Source organism: Coloeus monedula (genome assembly GCF_965178545.1).
Source record: "Coloeus monedula genome assembly, chromosome: 2".
NCBI classification, from domain to species: Eukaryota; Metazoa; Chordata; class Aves; order Passeriformes; family Corvidae; genus Coloeus; species Coloeus monedula.
The window spans coordinates 27,137,052-27,157,278 of record NC_138782.1 but is presented as its reverse complement, the minus strand read 5'-3'; the positions used below and the strand labels follow the sequence as shown (position 1 = coordinate 27,157,278).

General features: G+C 42.1%; 1 protein-coding gene across 3 annotated transcripts in view; it reads right to left on the bottom strand.

The window, feature by feature from the left end:
• EML4 (EMAP like 4) overlaps positions 1–20,227 on the bottom strand; it is a 149,167-nt gene that overhangs the window by 74,140 nt on the left and 54,800 nt on the right. For 2 of the 3 annotated variants that reach the window (XR_014227270.1, XM_082301221.1), the window contains exon 1: positions 13,005–13,119. The exons of the other annotated variant lie outside the window; for it this stretch is intronic. Coding sequence is in view for 1 of the 2 variants with exons in the window: in XM_082301221.1 (XP_082157347.1) it covers positions 13,005–13,071 (67 nt within the window). In the remaining variant the exon portion in view is untranslated. Of the gene's footprint in view, positions 1–13,004; positions 13,120–20,227 lie in introns of those variants that run through there. 3 annotated transcript variants of the gene reach the window in all.

Below are 20,227 nucleotides of genomic sequence, written 5' to 3'. Positions count from 1 at the left end.
ACCCAGATGTGCATCTAAGGTATTTCAGTCTTAAAAACTGTTTAAGGTAAGAGTACTGGTACTCAAATGACAGCAAAAACATGCTAGGTCTAACCATACAGCACTATAACTTTCAAAATAAGATGTTCTGTTATTTATCATAGTTCATTAGTTTGATTTTTAATTTTAGCCAGGAAAACAATAACTCTTCCCTTGCATTTGGAGTAAGAAGAGATATACATGGGATGCTTGTATTCAGTACTCATGTGACACAAGGATGACCCTAATAATGAGGGTTCATTTCTCATAGTCAATGTACAGCATTGAACAGACACGTTACTCTGTGTGGGACTCCTCAGAGCCACAGACATCAAACCCATTCCTAGCAGATCAAACAAGGCAGCAATTCAAACTGCCCCTTAGACTTGGGCCAGGAACTCCAACAGGGTTATACAAGACATAGTGATGGTACTTAACAAACCTCCCAAGCCACGTATCACTCCTCTCCTCACATGTCCTTTAGCAGCCATGTGAGGGTAACAGTATTTGAAAAGCATCACCCTTCATCATTTGCTGCGTAGGAGAAATTTGAACGGGCTACATTTGAAAAAAAATATATCTTACTACTGAACCGTCTATTCTGGGTCCCCTCAACAAATCCAGAGCATCCATTACTACTCCTCTGAGTCAACTCCTCCCGGCTTTGACTAAACCTAAGTAAGGAATTAATTTTAGACATAAGCAGCATTTCAGAAAAACAAATTTTACAAACTCCAGCACATGGAAATTTAAACCACAGGGTAGAAAATCCTATGTTTTATCCAATAAAGCCACATAACCCACAGGTAATTTTAAACCCCTGGCTGTTAAGGCACCCACTGCATTTTCTGTATTTTCCCCAGAGTGGTAAGAGTCTTTTATTAGAGAAAAGCAACAGAAATTACTGGGACTGGTATAAAGACCTGGCTGACAAGTTCAGGAGATAACTGTCCCCAAAGAACTTGTTCTCATCAGGACCATGATCTGCTCATGTGTGAAGGAAAGTATGTATCTGTACAACTTCCAATTTTTGTTCTAAAGACCACTGAAAAAATTGACTCTGGATGAGGCTTGTATTTCCAGAGAGACATACCTGACAAATTTATTTTTCCTACCACGTTATGAGAAAGAAAACTCACTGCACTTTTCTGCAGATCACCTGTCTTAGGAGTAGCTTATAAAAGGTGCAAAGATCAAGAACTGTGTTCCATATCTGTAATTTGTAATTTTCAACAACAACAAAAAAAGTAGAATTAAGATTCTGTACTTTTGCTCACAGTATGTCCTCTGAATGACAGCACAGGCACAAATTACCCCAGTTTTGTAAAGTATGTGAGTCATGGAAAGAACACAAGAATGGGAATTAAAGCACGCAACATCAACAGAGAGGATTCAAAGAGCTCCCCCCAGCACAAATGATATTTAAGTATCAAGTTCTAATTTGCCCCTAGAATCTAGAGCTAATGGCATGGAAGTGGAGTGGGAAGTTCTCCCCAAGTTCTCCCTTCCTGCAAGACTTCAGCCTTTAACTCTCTCAATTACCCTTTGGCTTCTTTTGCTAGTTTTTCTTTCTTTTCCCTAATCAAACAAAAGGATTGTTCTGACATGTAAGATGATTTACCACTTCATGCCTAATAATTAGTAGCTCTATTTGTATATGCTAAACAGATTTGTGCACATAGGCTTTCATATAATTTTTTCCCGACATGAAAAAGCAAAGGAAAGATTAAAAGACGACACAAAAACATCGTGACAAAAAAAACCAAATAATAACCACAAATTACAGAAAATAAAAATATTTTTATAATAAGCTTGTGTATCTGCTGCTGTCAACACTCAGTTTTAATGCAGATAATCTAGAAATACATCATCATGAGATTCACAGGGCACAGCTCTGCCCATGCTGTATTTGACCAGCATGAGTGTTCTGCTTGCCTAAGTTTCCAGTAACTGTGTAACTCATTGGGCACAAAGATTTTGTATTTCATACTTGCTGATACCAGCTTTGATAGGCAGACTGCAAAAACAGAACAAACACTTACAGACACTTGTCATATTTGACACTGGTATCCATATGATTACTCGAGGAAGCAGATAATTATGCAGGCACTGTCTCTCATATCCTTCCCCAACTGCATACTTCCTATCAGCTCCACCTCCACTGAGATGCATCTCAAGAGTAAGACCATTCACGGGTTTTTCCCCACTCACTGGTTAAAAAGCCTTGTGGTTTTTAAGCACTTTTCGCCTCCTAACGTTGCTTGGCTCTTGATGCTCCTGATATTGTTCCTGATGCTGCTCTTCAACGCTTGGCCTTCAACCAGCAACACAAGCCCTTCCCCTTCCAAAATATTGTTTCTGATACAAATTAGCAACCTCTACACTCCACAGACAGAATTCACAGTGGCTAAGGGCTAAGTGATCCTCACCTGGCTCAGCAGCAATCCCAGCCATCCAAAGCTCTTACCAATACCTGGTGCCACTCCATTTTCATGTCACAGTAAGGAGAGGGGCAGGGAGCACCTTTTCTAACACAGAGGCTTGGAAATTCACACAGCAACCAGAGACAGCTGCAATAAACTGCTCTACTGTAAGTTACACATGCATTAACACTTCAGCACACATAGATTAGTATTCCTCTGCTGGAAATATTTCATGTTGTGCTAGAAGCGTTACAACCTTTCCATGCTAAAATGCTAATTTAAAAGTAACAAATTAAGCAAGCATGAAATGATGTAGATTAATCCCCTGTTCTCCCTAATGCCCAAATTGATCTAGCTAAAATTTTTTAAGGAAACAACTTTTCCTATGCTGAAGAGGCACTGCATCCCTGAGGTTTTCCTCTTCACCGAGGGCTCAGCCACCACTCACCTCCCTGCACCAAAAGCAGAGGGCACCCAAGCCACACTATGGAGAAACTCAACAGGCTTTAGCTCTTCAGGACGAAGGCACTGCCTGGGGCTCCAGGGTGGCCACAGGAGGACACCCAGAGCAGGAAAGCACCTCTCCCGCACTCCCAAAGCCTCACGGAGAAGGAGCCTGCATGCTGTGCCTAACCCAAAACACCAGACATCAGTGCGGAAAAGAGCTCAGCTCTCACAGGTACCACCAGAAAAAATCGGGCTTTTGACGTGTACAGGGCAGCCCTTCCTATGCACTTTGACAATCAAGCCTTCCTAGTTTCAAATTAGGCAACTACTTAATTAGAAAATTAGGTAATTAGCAGATGCTTTTGACCTTAATCTCTTTTTAACTTCACTCCTCATCTGTTAAATGAAATGAAATTCATCATCCCACACTGCATAAAGGTTAATTAACACTTGTGGGCTTCCAATGAACTACTCTAAGCGCTGCAGCAAGGTCAGTGTTTAAATGCATGCATTTTCTTGAGAAGTAAGATTAACAGCCTTCTCATAAAAATAACAGAAAGGTATACAAAGAAAATAAAGGTAACTCAAAATACCAACCAACTGCTTTATAGGAAGAATCACCTTTTCAGAGTTCTAACTTGGAGGAGACTACCACCAAGTAATTAAGAGCTGCATCTTAACACTTATATGATCCACAAAATTCAATACAGTCTTGAAGGACAACCCCAATTCTGACTTTTAAGTTCAGTCTGACTTCCCACTTAAAACACTTTTTTTTAACCTTCAGTCTTCAATGCACAAATCTACAAAAAGACAGCAGCATTAATTGTCACTGATCTGCTCAACACAACGAATGATGATAACCACAGTCAGGCTCACACAAAAGTACTGCTATCCAAAACATCCCAAAGTCCAGTGAATGCACAGAGTTCATGGAGAAACATGGGACTATCTGAAACACTGGTTTTCCTGGAGTATTCTGCAAACTCATTTGCACAGACAGGTACCAGCAGTTATGTGGGAGGCAAGGAAGTTGGTGTGGAGGCTTGTAAATGGAAAGGGGAGGAGAGGAAGGAGGGGAGAAGGGGGAGGCGGGTGGGGAAAGAGCACTCACAGTCATCTCAGATTCTCCACCTCTCTCTGCATTCTCCCCTCCCTTCACCCAGGACCACTTATTTTTTAACTGCTCTTGCCAGAGTGATGGTGCTAACTCACGTTCAAAGTAGTGTCCATAAATTTAGAGAATTTTTTTTTCAGAATTTAAGCCCCAATTCATATAGGTTAGCTCTGATTATCCAAGCTCTATTTCCAAAATACATACTTTCCTAGTAGCACGTGAATAAAATCCACGTTTGCAAAACATTCAATCTTTATATTACAACAATACAGGGAAAATCCAACATTCCCCATCACGAGCAGTGCATCTTCTCTGCTGCAAAGCATTTCAATTCAGTAGTACCAACATACTTTCAACTTATGGAAAGCTTCCAATACCTTAAATATTTATTGCTTATTTGGACAACTAACTTAACTGGGTTTTTGTTTGTGGTGTGCTTTTAACAAGTACGTTTTTGCCCCAGAGGAAGGAAGTTTCTACTCTTAAGATTGCTATATTCTCATCAATTCTAGAGCATCACTTCAGCAGCAAAACAGAAAAGCACTGAAATCATTAAGTGAGATAACATCAGGCAAAGCAAAATACCCTCTTCTTTTATGGATACATTTTATTTTATACCATGCAATGTTTACTCACAAAATTCTACTCACCTCAAATCCTGGCACACAAATGAATAATCTCTAGTTTCTGTTATCTAACAATCAAGTTAGACATTATCTCTGTAAATAAGTGTTGGAACATTTCTGAAATTTTTTGTACTGGCTGCTTCATTGTGCTGCACATTTCTTCCCCCCAGGACTCATAAATATCTAATTAGTAACATCAAAAATACCACTGAACAAACCAAGTTTCTTTGATCTCATTCTGTACTATTCTAAGCCGATCTATCGCAAATGCCACTATGCCAAACTCCAACAAGAAAAACAGAATCCTGGCCTATAGTATTTTCCTTTCCCAAAGAAATACAGACCTCCTTCTCCCGGAACACCCATCTACCCTGCAGGGAAAGCCTTCCCTTCAGCTCAGCTGGAAAAAGCAGGATCTGAGCATTTTTGTGCTCAGCAGAAACATACTTACACCAGAGCAGGGGGAGGCACCAGCGCTGGCGTACACAGCATGTATTTCACGGCTCTTATCACACCAAGTCACAGGACACAGTGATTTCAGATAAAGGGAAACATGTTTTGAAATAGACTTACCAACTCACTGCCTTATCTTAGTTTTCTCGTATTTCAGGTATAGGAATTCCTTCCACTTACTCACAGCCCTATGTGGCCGCTGCTTTATTACCTCTCCATACCGAGCTCATTCAGTAAATGCCAACTTTCAACTTCCTCTCTGACAAGCTAAAGTGACCTTGAAGAGTTCTTGTCCTTCTTCACATCTTCTTATCCAAAACCTAAGGATAACAATACACTCTCTCCCTCGTAAAAAATAACCTCTAACAGACAAGCCTTCATTCCAGTGTTAGTTTTTCTCTCATGACAATCCACCCACAGCTCTGCCGCAGTGGGGCTGGAGCAGCCAGTTGTGCTTGCAAGCCCATCAGGCTCCATCCGCCCCACTGGGCAGCATCTCCTGCAGAAGGCACCCCTTATCCCAGCTCTGCCCTACAAATGTTACCCTTGCTGCTGCAGGGGACACCATCTCGCAGTCCTTCAATCTGCCCTCTGTCTCATAAGCAAGAACAGACAAAAGGTTTGGTATTTTTAAAAGTCCGCTGCTTCTCGGGAATGCGAGACTTAAAGCTCTCTAATCACAAGCTCACTCCAACTCAACACTTACAACAGCAGCAGTTAAATTCCTGCTTTTGTTTACTTCCACCAAGATGCTTCCACAGCTTCTCCAACTGCTTGCAGTTTTGGTATTATAAGAACACCTCTACAACAGCTCATGTTTACTCCGGGTGGAACCAAAGCCACAGCAGTTTTGGTTGATTGGGGTATTTTTGCATATTGAAAAAAAACTAACCTCTCTCCATACCAATCATACTATAGACACAGTTAAGCTATCTGCTTGATTTCAAGGATAAAGCATATGGCTCCCACACAGCCAACCTGGAAGGTGGTATCTGCAACTACTCATCACACATTAGTCACAATCTCCAATTTGGTTACTACACAGGAGGAACTGTTGAGAAATAAATGGAATATGGGCACACTGTGTGTCATAGAAAACACGGGCCAGAGAGCAATAAGAAGTATCTCTGTTGCTGAAAGTCAACAGCCACTCTCAAGAACAGAGACTGAGTATAAATACAACTAAACTGACTGGTTCTTTAGTTAAGCTCTTTTCGTTTTGTTATGTTAGCAGTTAAACAGCCTCAGTAAAGTAACAGCTGTAAACAAGGTGTGGGTGGAAAGCACCACTCACACCTTTCCTGCTGCTGTGGCTGCTGCTGCCTGACAGGAGAGACTGACTGTCCTGCAACACACTGCTTCTCAAGAGCTGTAGAAATATTTAATATTAACGTTTGTTATAATATTTTAAACAATTCAGACTGCAGATCGATCAAGTGTTGTTGCACTCTCCTTAGCAAGGACACTATCAACAAGTTTCCACAAATGCTCTAAAAACAAATGTAATTGTGAAATGAAATGGATTTAATTCATGAAAAAGAAGAACTCTTGAACAGCATGGCAGACATCTGTATGTGTGACTGCACACGTATTTCATAAAGCTGCAGTTAGGCTGCTTCCACAGAAATGAATACATAAAAATGGAACCAGTTTCAACCATAATTTCAGTTGCTAATCCTGGCACTATTACACCTGAAATGGAAAACTCCCCAGAAAAGGGAGGAATTAGGTCTCACCTTTATTTAGGCCAAACAACAAAGCAGGTTTCAGAATTGAAGCAAAGCAAACACAAACACTCGGAAACAGCGTTACATGATGCTACAACTTCCCAGAGAAAAATCAGTCACTGAACAAAACACTTTGGTTGACACAGGCAGGCTAAGATCCTCTAGTATTTCACCTTGACTGTATTTTATGTAGAAGTCCTACACAAAATTGAACTATCACAATCGCTATTGATAAATCACATGAATGTGTGCACGGAATTTGCTTACATGGGGAAAATGCCTTTTCGTAGGGATACTTTTTCCTTTTTTCTCAAAGGATCCCATAGGAAAACACACTTCTGTGTGGAATGTTTGCCAAATTTCATCCACTCAAAAGCGATATGCCCATCAAAGTTGCTTAAATATAATCACATTTTGTATGATAACCTGATTATTTATCTGATCTTTCTATAGATGGGGTCTCTGAAGCATAAAAAATATTCAGCTTTCTTTTCCCACTATTTCCTACAAAGCAACAGTTTTTAGGTAAAAACATAGCAAGGGAGACGTGACTGATAACGGATATGTCCAGTGTTACAGATACTACGAGTGCTACAAATACTTGATAGGAAAACAAGACTTGAATATGGTTGGGACTAAGTAACAGCAGTATCACAAACTACAAATAAGTTGCATTTTTTCCAATTTACTTCCTTCTTCCTCAAAATTAAGGCATTAATGAATCAAGAACTGATAACAATCAAAGCTTCCTCAGAAAGAGAAATTTTTATTTGCTAAAGTACACAATTTCAAAAAAAAGCAGGACCATTTTGCTGCAAAAGTACACGAGCACCAATGCAGCCAGAAAGCCTCTGAATTGCCATTCAACCCACCACTGCTACATCAGGTGTCAGTCCCCTGCAGACCTCCAAGCTCTTCTCTGGCTATCACTGGGTAACACTTTCAGCTTCTCATAACAGATCAGGAATAGCAATGCAAGGTTAGGCCTGCCCGAACCCACAGAAATAAAGTTTACAGATTTTTTTCCTAATACACTCCCATTCCAAAAGTGAAAAGTATACTGGAAAAAGCTACATATTGTAGGTCTTTAGTGTTTGCAATTCAGTTTTATTCTCTTTTTTAAATCCTGGAGATTTCTATTTGTTTGATAACTGTGGGGGGAACAATCTAAAGCCAAAAAGATAATAGTTACTCTGAAAGCAGCTATTATCTTAAACCACTGGATTATCTAGTTTATACCACTAATGCTTATGTTTTAGAACCGATTAATTCCACATACACTTACTAAGCATTGGCTATGCTAATTCAGCTATTTATACATATAAAAGAACCATCCAGGAGTATACTATTTCCACATAATACTGCCAGCCAAAATAACAGGATCCTTCATGCATGAAAAATATTCCTACCACCACAACACAATACATCAACAGGAAAAAAATTATTTTGTAACTTTTCAGCATCTTCTAACCTTTCCAATAATCTTATTTGAAGACTTTTATTTTTATCAAAATGTATTTTTTGGGCTGCAACCTAGGGTATGGTCATATAAACCAGCAGGGAGCAAGCCCAAGAGAGAGTTAACAGCATCACAGCTTCCATGCAGTAACTACTCAAGCACACTGCTCTTACTCAAGACTGAATGCCAGCTTGTTTAACCTACTAATCCACATTTACTAACCCACTGTGTCAACATGCTCCAAGTTTCCGCCTTCACTTAGCTCTCTGCAACTCCTGTGCAAGCCCACGCTCTAACTAGGTGTGACCATTCTTGCAGCCTGCAAGTTGCATGGGATAAAGTTCTCATGCCAGAGCGCTCCATGGCACGCAACCTGTACACCTGGGAGAGCTGGGGAAAACCTTCCAGAAAAGTGGAGAGGACAAGGGACCCTGCCACAGCAGGGCCAGGAGCACAGCTCTGCCCTTACCAGCTCCTGCTAACCCCCTGCCCAACAGCCCTCAGGGCCACTCTGCCACCAGCCACACAGTGTAACCCCAGTACAGGCACTGCACACCATCAGTGCAAGCCACTCAGGGTGACATTTGCAGCTCTGATTTTTTCGCCTCTATCATCTAAGAAAAGCAACCTCAAAAACTACCTTAATGTTCAAGACATTGTGCCATTTATTTACCAAATAAGTAAAATCATCCAAAAACCTGAAGGGTCAACTCAAACCAGGTCATTGTGGAAGTGAACGCTCCCTTTGATGCATTTCGTAGGTATCAGAAATTAGACTGTGGGTATTACCATTGTTTTAAATACTTCTGAAGAGTTTCACAGGCAAATAAGGGCAAACCCCAACAAATTCATGCATTTTTAGAACATACAAAGAACAGAAAAGGTGCTAGAAGAGAAGAGCAATGCAAGAAGACGTGTCATCTAAATCCTGTTTTTATGATGTATAAGGGCATCTTCTCATCACACAATAAAGAACTGTGACTAATGTCAGTCATGTCTGGTTATTCATTCTTCCCTGCTCACAGGGCAGCATCTGCATGTCCAGCACTTTTTCTGTATTTCTTTGCAAGTTCTGCTCTCAAAGCTGCTCTGACCCTCTGCAGAAAGAGCAGGTTGAAGAAGCCTTTTAGCTGTGCAAGCTGCAAGAGGGAAGTTTCCAATGCTACCTATTTCCTGCTGAATTTACTTCTCTCTGTGAAGCAGGGGTGTGATGTCGGGTTCATAAAGATACTTTCTGAATTGGGGCATTACTCAAAATTTGAGAGCAAAGACTCGGTGCTGAGAAAGTGTGTGCAGTCTGAACCTTTCTGTCTGACCTTTAATGACAAGTTTGCTGCGTCAACTCCACCTCTGACATTTCACCAATTTTGATACTTCAGCAACTTCAAGTGTGGCTTGCAGTTGCTTCAACTTGCAATTACTTTCTGCAGCTGCTAAAAAACACTAACCATTACCCTGCACAAGTCACTGTTACCTCCTCAGCCCCCTTCTGATGACTAATACATGCTCCTAGAACTGTTAGGAGCCAGTCAGAGACCTGAACTGGCAAAACAGAAAAAACGTTACCCAAAAATGATACCACAGCTTTAAAAGGTAACTATGAAGTTAAAGAAAGGAGACTTCCACTGAGTCAAGGTAGGAACCTTCTAAATAGTGTGAGATGAAAATCCCTGCTGACCTTCACAGTATTTGCAATTTTATGTGGTATACACATAGCACTGAATGCACTAGAAAGAAAAAGGCTCTTGTAACGCCCAAATACTTACAGCACAGTCCCTTTTGACAGATACCAGTTCAAATTAAGTACTTTTGCACCAGCACCTGTGCAGGGAAGCAAGGCAGCAGTCTGTGCCAGTCACTGTCACTGCCTGCCAGCGAGGCAGGTGGCAAAGCCACTGCCAGTCGAGGTGACCTCCAAGCACAGTGACAGCCCCTTGCCAGAGGCACCAAGCCCAAGGCAGTCTCAGTGTCACCCCCAGAGAAACTATGCAGAGCCACGGCCACAGCCCCACCTTCACCATCAATGTCCCAGCAACTGGCAAACCCCCACTGTGAAAAAACCCTACGGAAACTCTCTATTAGTCGTAACACTAAAGACAAGTGCATACAAATCAAGCGTCTGAAAGCAATCAAGCCTAAAAATACCGGGTTTTGGTATTTCTGTTTGTTTTTCTCCCCTTTTATAAATACCAATTTCAGTGTCAAGTATCACTGGAGGCAAATATTTAGTCTAGAAGCATGCCAACTGAAGATTTGTTTGCAGGTAAATATTTCCCTTGGTCAAACTCAAAATTTCTATCCTGATCTGTATTGTTTGAGATAAATTCTAGCCCATATCCAGTATGATAGCTATGCTCTTCCTAAGGGACATGCCTTTACCTTAGCTTAATTATAAAAGGCTAATTAGAAAAAGTAGAAAAAAAATAATTCTTTCCTATTGACAGCAGACAAGCTTTTTTAAAAATTTGATTAAGCTGCCTATCAGCACTTGTACCCCATAAGTTAAAAGGAAATGCTAGTTCTTTACTGCTGAATTAGAAACTAATTTTTAGCTTTGGCAAGAAATGGGCAATTAGAGGTATGTACAATGACACCTGTGCACAAGACAAATCACAATTAAAGGTAGAAAAGTTCCTATAGAAAAGTATATCACTATAGGATAATTTTTTTTTTTAAATTAAGCTATACCCAAAACCCTCACCTGAAATACTTTAGTACAAAGCCTTAAGCTCTTTTAAATAAAGCAAGAATGAGCATGCATGACCCAACAAAAAGAAGAAGAAAAAAAAAACTTTCTACAATTAAATCTCAGGCTTTTCCATACTTGTTACCAGTGCAAAGTTGCTAAAAGCCCTCAAGGCTGAAGTTAGAAATTTCACAGGAACAAAGCACTTGTTGATTCTCCATCATACCAGCTTCTTATCACTCTAACTTTACACACAAGTGAACACACAGTCATTGGAAAACTTGATATAAAGGCATATTAGGTTTAGCTGTACAAGTAGGAATCAAGTTTTAAATCAACAAAACACACCACACTGCTAAGAATATCCAAAGCCACATTTTCTTTTAATTAAAAATGCTAACTCTTATCCAGCAAAATGTTCAGTCTTTTATCAAGATTTTAGTCAAAATAATTTCCTAAGATGCTGAAAAAAATTAAAATAGAACATATGCACCGAGAAAAGAATGCATTTCTTGCATCTTATTTTGTTGGACTTCTATACAAAGGTAAGTCCATTAAGTCACACTCACTTCAGAACTTCAAGATATGCCTCAAGCTGAAGTTTGAGACACTGCTACATTTTTTACAAACAATCACAGAAACTCTTGTAAAAAGTCATTAAAGTCAGTGGAAATGTTGGTCACATACACCTCTTCATACTGGTAACAAAGCTCCAAGCTATAGCCATAAAAAATGCTGTTCTTTTGAATTTTGTTCTGATGACAAACAGCTAAACATTAGCTTTTCTTTTCCTACAGTAAAAATCCTTGCAAGCCTGCAAAAAAATCATACACAGCACTTACAGTGTTAACATTTTCAATTTACCCTCCCCTCTTTCTTGAGGGTTGCAACATCTTGAATTCTAAACCAAATGCTTAGAATTCTGAAGCAGATAAAGTACAGTGCACATCGCTCACTTTAACAAAGTACACTATAGCAAGGTCATTCCTTTCTTCCACTAAATGCCTTAGAAATCTAAGCGTTAAGCACTTGGCTCTTTTTTTCTTTAGCAACCTTTCCTGTGGACCATCGTATTTTCGGCCACAATTGGAAGGTTTGACATGCGAGATGCTACATTTGTATCCGAACTGCACGGCATGAATCAGCTAACAAAGAACGGGTGCTCGGTGACGTCTGTTTCATTCGCAGTAAAACACTTCCACACCGTGTACAAGGGGAACACGCTTTATCGCTGATAAGATTTCTTGGTTAGGGTTATTTGGCTGGTCGGTCTTTTTAAGACCATATACTTTTGATAGCCACAGTCAGAATGCTGCAATTTATTACCTGATTTGCACTCAAGAGAGACTGTTTTGACAGCAGCTGTTTAAAGAAAGGAAATATTCATTGAAATGTTTCATTTTTACTATGAAACTGGTAAAAATAAAGGGAGAAGGGAAAAAAAATCCTTAGTTCTGAAGGGCAAATACAGGTTCCCCAGACAGAGAAAGCTGCAGCAGGCGCAGTTCTGACCTCCCCACGCTGAACGAGCCTTTACTGCCGCCTGCCTGAGGCCCCACGAGTCCCACCGGGGCTTCCTCCGACTTTTCCTTTGGAGAGCGTCAAACCGAGAGGTCCAAAGGAAAGGCTGGACACGCAAGAGCCGCCCCTCCACGCGGGCTGCGAAAGGTCCCTTGCACGCAACTCTTCCCTGTCCCAGCCCCGGGCCGCCGGGACCCACGCTGCTCCGCGCCTTCTGTCCAGCGAGCATTAACTTCATCATTATCGCCGCTATCCACACACGTGCCGATATTATTTAGTTATCCCTTTTTTGTTAATTTTGTCGCGGTACGGATGCCGCACGGCAGCGAGCCCCTCAGCCCGTGGGCAGGAACACCTTGCGGGCTGCTGACGGGGGCGCGGAGCCACCCTCACACCTCGCAGGGCAGAGTCTACCCCGGCACTGACAGGCTTGCCCTTCTCCCCTGCGGGCATGGGAAACGCGGAGCGGAGAGCGCCGGGGTCACTCCGAGCGAGCCCTCCCGGCGCGGGGCAGCGCGGTACTTTACCCGTGCAGAAAGTGGCGAGCGCCGAGGGGTCGCAGGCTGCGGCCAGGCAGGACAAGCCTTCCTCCATCCCCGCGGCCGCCGGCGGCTCCGAGCCGGCCCCGCCGCCCTCCCGCCGCTCCCCAGCGAGAGCTCCTGCGCCCCGGCCCGGCCGGCGGGCGCCCAGCACACGGTCCCGGGCCACCGAGCCCTGCTGGCTGCGGTCGGCCCCGCCGCCCGTGCCCGTGCCCCGGAGCGAGCGCGGGAGGCCGGGGGCGGGCCAGGGGCCGGGGAGGGGCCGCCCGCAGGCGGCGGCCACGCGCTCGCTGCGGCACCGGCCAGGGCCGCGGTCCCCCGAGGCCTGCTCGGGAGGGAAGCGGGGCTGCTCCCGAACGGGAAAGCGGCAGCTGCTCGCACACGGGCACGGTGCTGCATCCTCCCCATAGGGAACGGCAGCAAGCGGGAAGCGACACCCCCGCCCCGGTGCCACCGCGCCGCACGGTGCTCACGGCCGGGACACAAGGGTGCATGGGCTGTACACGGCCCACAGCGATCCATCTGACCGCGCTTTGGGCGTAAAGAACCGCCACAAATGACCTACGGCAATACCTTCGGTGATGCACATAAACCATTATCGTTTCAAAGCATGTCTGTCTGTCTGTCAGGAACGGCACAGATCTATCGTCAGTCACAGCGCGACATGAGGAGTGACAGGAGCAGTGACACGGGGAGTTCACACGGGGGGGGGGAAGAAGGGGGCAGCAGTTTGCTCAGTATTATATTGGAATATTTTTCACATGACATCGTTTCGAGACGAAAAAGCAATGACATCACTGGCAATATACTCATATCCATTATATGAAAACTAAGCAAAATATCATGGCTTAAAAGCAGCAGCTTTGCAAAGCTATCATTCTGCTCAGCAGAAGGGAACTCGTATTACAAATGCATTACAATCTATTTAATGTGATCATGATTTTGTCTGTCTTGCAAGACGAAGCACAGCCAGATGAGAACTAATGAATGCAACATGTGTTCATTCTTTTGGTAGCTGTGCCTGAAGCCAATTGGCAGAATGACTGCAGCAAGATAAATGTCAAAACAAAACTATTTGTGAGTATGTACTGCATGTATTTTGACTCTTCTATCATACTTGAAATAGTTTATTATTTTCAAGATTTGCAAGCATATTAAATAACTCTGGATTAAAGTTTAGATTTCCAGCAGGATAGTAAAAAAATAAAAAGGGGGTGGGGGGAGGAGGGGAAGTCTGTATCTCCATTCAAAAAACAAGGAGGGCAGCACTTTTTTTCCACCATTAGAAATGGTTGATGAGAAGGTTAAGAGGTCCATAAGAATACATATAATTAAGACAGCACACAACTAGTTTTGTGTATTTCCCCCAGGATTAACAATCTACATAACTACAGTAGGATATTTCTTTTCCAGCAGCTCCTGATTGACTGGAGGAATCGACCTCTGCAGTGATCTAAAAAAAGAGATGGCAGTCAGCTGAACACAGCTCTGCAGTATGAAGTCAGCCAGACAACTACTGTGATTAATAAAAGGGGAAAGGACTAGGAAACTGACTGGTGGAAGATGATAAAGTGTAAAAGGCAAGGGCAACACAGTTAAGGGCCCTAATGAAGCCATGTGCCTCAACACACAGCTGTGGCACTGGGATTGACCAAGAACCCATGTTCCCAACTTATCCCAACCCCTATGTTGCATCACGTCATTAAACAATCTTAATTGCAAGATGAAACACTGAGTCTTATCTTGGGTGGGTTGGGCAGACAGAATAATTTAACACACACACTTTGGTATCCTTTCAAACTGGACGTTCTTCCCAATACAACTGTGAAGCCTTGGAAGAAATGATGGGCAAAAATGCCCCATGAGGCCAAACAGACATTGTATGTGCTGGTTAAATCAGTGCCAAGAGCAGAAAGAGGCTTAATTTACAATCTTAAGCGACCATTAGTGCTCTGAACAATGACAGATTACATACAACTGGCAAGAAGCACACAATGTAGTTCACACCAATACATTTCTTTTCGAATATATCAATTTTAAAGTAAGTAAAGCACATCCTATTAAAAAAGTATCTCCTACTGTAAAATGAGTGTGAAACTCTGCTATTTCTGGGCATCTTAAACAGAGCTTAGTGCCTGCTCAATCAAAAGCATACAGGATGAGGCAGAAGGAACCAAAGAAAATGTTAGAGCACCATCAGAATGATTCTCTGAACTCTTAACTTTTGAAACAAGATTTCAGAAGGCCCAGTGTATACGGCGCACCCTGAAAACAGCAGAGGCCCTCTCAACCCACCCATCTCCTGTTCCCTGATCAGCTGAAGACTTGATCAAAATTCCTCGAGTTGCCTTTAAATCTCTCATGAAAACCTTACCTCCTTGTTAGGATTTTTCACTCTTCTATCTCTGGCCCTTCTATCATACCTGTCCTTCTAAGCAACCTATCTTCAATAGCTGCCTACCTCTACACTTTTCAAGCTTAAACACCATCTCAGCTCCCTCTTTCCCTGCTGTTACTTAACATGAATGGTGGGTGATGGGGAGGTGCGCTTTTTAAGTATTTTATATAGGCACAAATAATGAAAAAATACTTAAAGTATGGTACAGACCAAAATAAAAAGCATACACAATGCAAGTCTTTGCTTAGGAAAAAACTCTCAGGTTATTTGCAGTGCAAAGTACATTGCTACACCATAAAAAAACCTAACAAACACTCTTCAATCTAACGAAATAAAGCCTGTTAAAGATCAGGAATGGAGCTCTGCACACTGTACAATTACAGATGCATTCACTGCTTGTTTATCCCCAACACAGATATTTAGGGACACCACACATCTGGTGTTCAGAACAGTGAATGTCTCAAAGACTGCAGCAGCATCAGATTATGACTGTACAAAAAGAATGATTTTAGAAATACTTCAGATTTTCCTGAGTCAAAAACCACTCCAATGTGCCTTTTCTTCAGAGGTGGGAACAAATGGTTCAAGAGAGCCATAGGAAGGGCATGAACTCTTTGGAGTCACCACTTCCATGTGAAGAGGAGGATGAAGCAGGTCCCCATGTCCCATACAGGAAAAATTGCCTTCCAGTCACCCACAGCTAACTGAGGAAATTCAGTTTGGAAATTCAGTTTAACCAAAGCCACCATGTCCCCAGCTGCAGAACAGATACTTGTCCCCAGGACATCTTTAATACTTTAAAAAAAAAAAAAAAAAAAAAAAAAAAAAAAAAAAAAAAAAAGGAAGATTATTTATTGAGCTTCCTTGGCAAGTGACACTGCTCCTAAGAAAATACCTGAAATTTGGAAACTGGTTTTCACAGAACTAGGGTTTCTTAATTTCTTTCAGATTTAGGAGATTTCAGATGCAAGAGCTGCTGCATGAGGCAATCACAGTGTTATATCCCATCCAGAAGATTACTGGAAGCTCTCCCTATCTACCTTTTCTTCATGAAATCTGTAACTGTACCTAAACATCACAAAGAGGTAACTGTACTGACACCAGTATAACGCCTGTCGTGCTGTTGAACTGCAAGAGGGCAGCACTAGTTAATTTTGTTTCCTCATATATATGAAATCAATCATGTTTCCACCAGCAAATGATCCTTCAATTACTTTGCCTTCTTCTTTCTGAAAAGAAACTGGAGCAGTGTTTCACTTGGCTATTAACCTCACTGCCAAACAGTATCACCCTTCAGCAGCTGCACTCATTAGCTTTACCCCATAGAAAAGAGAGAATACAAGTAATTTCTTTAATAACTACCCAATTCCTAAAGACCTAAAGCCTTTTATTACTTTTTCTTTAGGGGAGAAAAATTTCTTTCAGTTTGTTTTTAAACCCATTTTATATCTGCCATGACCTAGCAAGCACAACAGACCAAAACCATCTCATCAGCAGAGACAAAGCAATGAAACAAGAGTTTTAAAAGACACATTTTGGTTAAGGATGCTCATTGCATCAAGCCTGTTTCCAGCAGGACTTGAGAGGTGTACAGAGGTTAGTGAGCTGTGAAGGACAAGTCCAGCAGGATCCAGGGCTCCCACTAACACCTGCGGGATGTGGCAGCCTCTGCTTGCTCCTCTTCACTCCAGCTGCTGGGCACCATAATAAACCCTAATAAAGTCCCATTCTCTGAAGTATTATTTCCAAGAGTGATGAAAGGCAGGACCTTTGACTAGGATTAAGGTCACTCAGAGTTGACATACGGCAGCACTACTGCTAAAATAAGCATCCCTGCCCTTCTCCTGCATCCTTCCCATTCTCACTCTGCTCCTGCCAACACAGCTCATGGGGCTGCACAAGGAAGCACACCAGGAGACTGAACAGCATGAAACTTAACTCACCAACATCAAAACAGGGCAACTCACCAGGCCAGTCATATGGTGTATGGCACAATGAGCCATGCTGCAGCAGCAGGGAGGTGGCAGCACCCTCTGGAAAGAGTGGTGGGAATCGCATCTGTCAACAGCAGCTCAGCTTGTGGGTGACTTAGGGAGATTGTGAAACAGCTACACTTGTAAGTCACATTTCATTGCCAGAAAACTGAGAAAAATAAGAACTGATACAGAAGAGAGTGAAGTCCCCAGCCAAGCAGTGCCAGGGCAGGATGCAGCAGAGAGCACACGGCAGTGCCTGAGGCCCTTCCCTTATCACCCTCCTCCTAGACCCTAAACTGAGCTCCTTCATCCTATGGCATTCTCCTCAAATGGAGACACCATGCAGAAAACATGAGAAACAAGAGACATACACTGGATCCTAAAAACTGTCCCGAGGCTGTCCCCCACAACTAAACCATACCCAGGTTTGAACTCAGCTATACTAAACCTAGGTCAACCAGCCTAGGAAAGTCATCTGAATGGGAAAATTTATTTTATTTGTTTTCCAAAAACACACTGCCTAATTTGAAAAAGAAAGCCTGCAAACAATACAAAGCCCTCCAAACGCAAATGCATATTTTAAGAATAACCACAGGAATGCCTATTTTTGTCAGGTGGGTTTTCTGCTGCAGCAGCTGCACCAACACAACAGAGGTGCCAGCAGGCTAATGTGGAGTGTAGGCAGGGTGGCAGTGGGTAAGGCTGGTATTTCACTGAGCATAACATCAAACCACAGCTGTAGCATGCCTTCCGCTGCCTGCCTGGAGCACTTGCACAGCAGACTACTTGCAGCTGCCTTCCTGCCTATCCAGTAGACAAGATGAAAAAGCACTAAATCTAAAACACAGACACAAAAAGGTTTTTCTCCTGAAAGTTTCATGTTGGGCATATGTTCAAAACCACAGTCCAGACCACATAACCTAGGTGGCAGCCCATGAAACTGCGTCCCGTCCGTGAGGAAAGGAAGAGTCTGAACAGTAGCATCCTTGTTAGATACAGTCTGTATCTTTATGGAGATAATCACAGTTTCATCTCTGGTCAAGAACTGAGCTCCAAACACACAAGATTTGCATAAGTGGTATTTTTAAAAGTACAGGTAAATTGTACAAAGTTGTTCAATACGACACATTTCCGTTCTCTGAAAGTGATCAACAAAAGTTTGATTATTAATAGTAACAATTAACTGGTGGTCTTAGTCATAACAAATCTATGGTTATAGACTGGCTAAGGTGCTGTCTAATTATTTAGCTCATGCCAACAGAAAGAAAAATATTGCTTTTGCCATGCAGCAGTGGGGAAACAGCAGTGCAGAGACCATCTACCAACTGTTTTCTAATAAAGCACTTTCAAAATAAAATACCTACTTCTAGAAACATGACACTGCTTAAGAGTTATGTATTCTTTCAGAAAATTATTAAATGTCATTCTTGCATGTCAAAACATCTCCAGATGTTGGCTGTTTCCATTAATGTATTGCTGCAATGGTGAGCGCTTTTATACTTTTAAAAGTAGTAAAAAATAAACTAAGAGTAAAAAACCCAAGAGAATTTGAAAGAGCACACTATTTATGACAGAGACAACTTCCTCTTTTACTATGCACTTGGAGATGCTGAGGAGGTTTTTTTACCAAAAAAAACCCCACCAAAAAGCACAATCCCTCCCGCAAAACCAGCTCTTGTTGAGGACATCCAGCACAAGACTTGTGGATGCACAGAGGGCTGGCACAGTGGGTGACCAGCCCAGCTGTGCACTGGAGGGATGCATGACTGCACTGCCATCACCCTGCCCCATCCCAAAGGGTGGCTCAGACATATGGCAAGGCACGTAGATGAAGAACAAACTTCACCGATGCCGGTCTGGCTTCATCTAGGCTGACAGGAACACCTTTTGGCTTCCAGACTTCTGCATGTGCCAGCATAACCCAAACCTTCCACCCAAGGGGTGGGGTGATTATCTGCATTTGTGACCACACAGCAGAAACACAGCATCTCTCATTTAAATATTACCTAGCACACGCAAATGCCATGTAGGTGTCAGACCTTATGCTATTACTCCACTTCAGAGTCTGGCCTTATAAAAAGATCATATACAGCCACACAGCTTTGACATATTATATATAGCAGCTGTACAGTCCATAAATTAATTACCCTTCTGATGGCACAGACTACTAAACAAAGTGGTTTAAAGGGAATCTGTAGAAACAGTTTTATATCCATGTCATTCCTTTAAATTTAGTTGACAGCAGATTTTTGTACTCTTAAGGAAAATGGGTCACAATAATTAACATCATGGTTTATTTACAAATATAAGATTGAACTATTGTGAAATCCTCAGGCAGGGTTTAGGACCTATGCTATTGGAAAAAACACCCAAGATATACATTTGTGTTTTTTAAAAAGACAAATATGGAAATTCTTGTTTACTTCCCTTGATTTACGATAGTGTTCTCAATACCCTAAAACTTGGTGAATATAAAACAGGAAGAAAATGCTATTTCCACAAATTGCTTGATAAAAAACTGTCTTTAGAAGCAATCACTTTGATTCACACACAGAAGTCAAAAGAGACCTTTCACCTAAGGTAAAAAAAATCTGCCAGACTAGAAGTCATGCTTATTTGAAAGTCTGAGTAACATTATGGACATTAACATTTAGACATTAACATTATTTCTTCCTGCAGGAATAGGAGTATTACGAAAAATCTGGCACAACTGATACCTTTGCCAGCCTGCCTCTCTGAAGAATAACCAAAGGACAGTAAGAAACAAGCACCATTTTGACTGGTAGCTCTTTCACAAGAGTTGAGACCAAAGTCAACTTTTGACTAGAGAGCTGTGT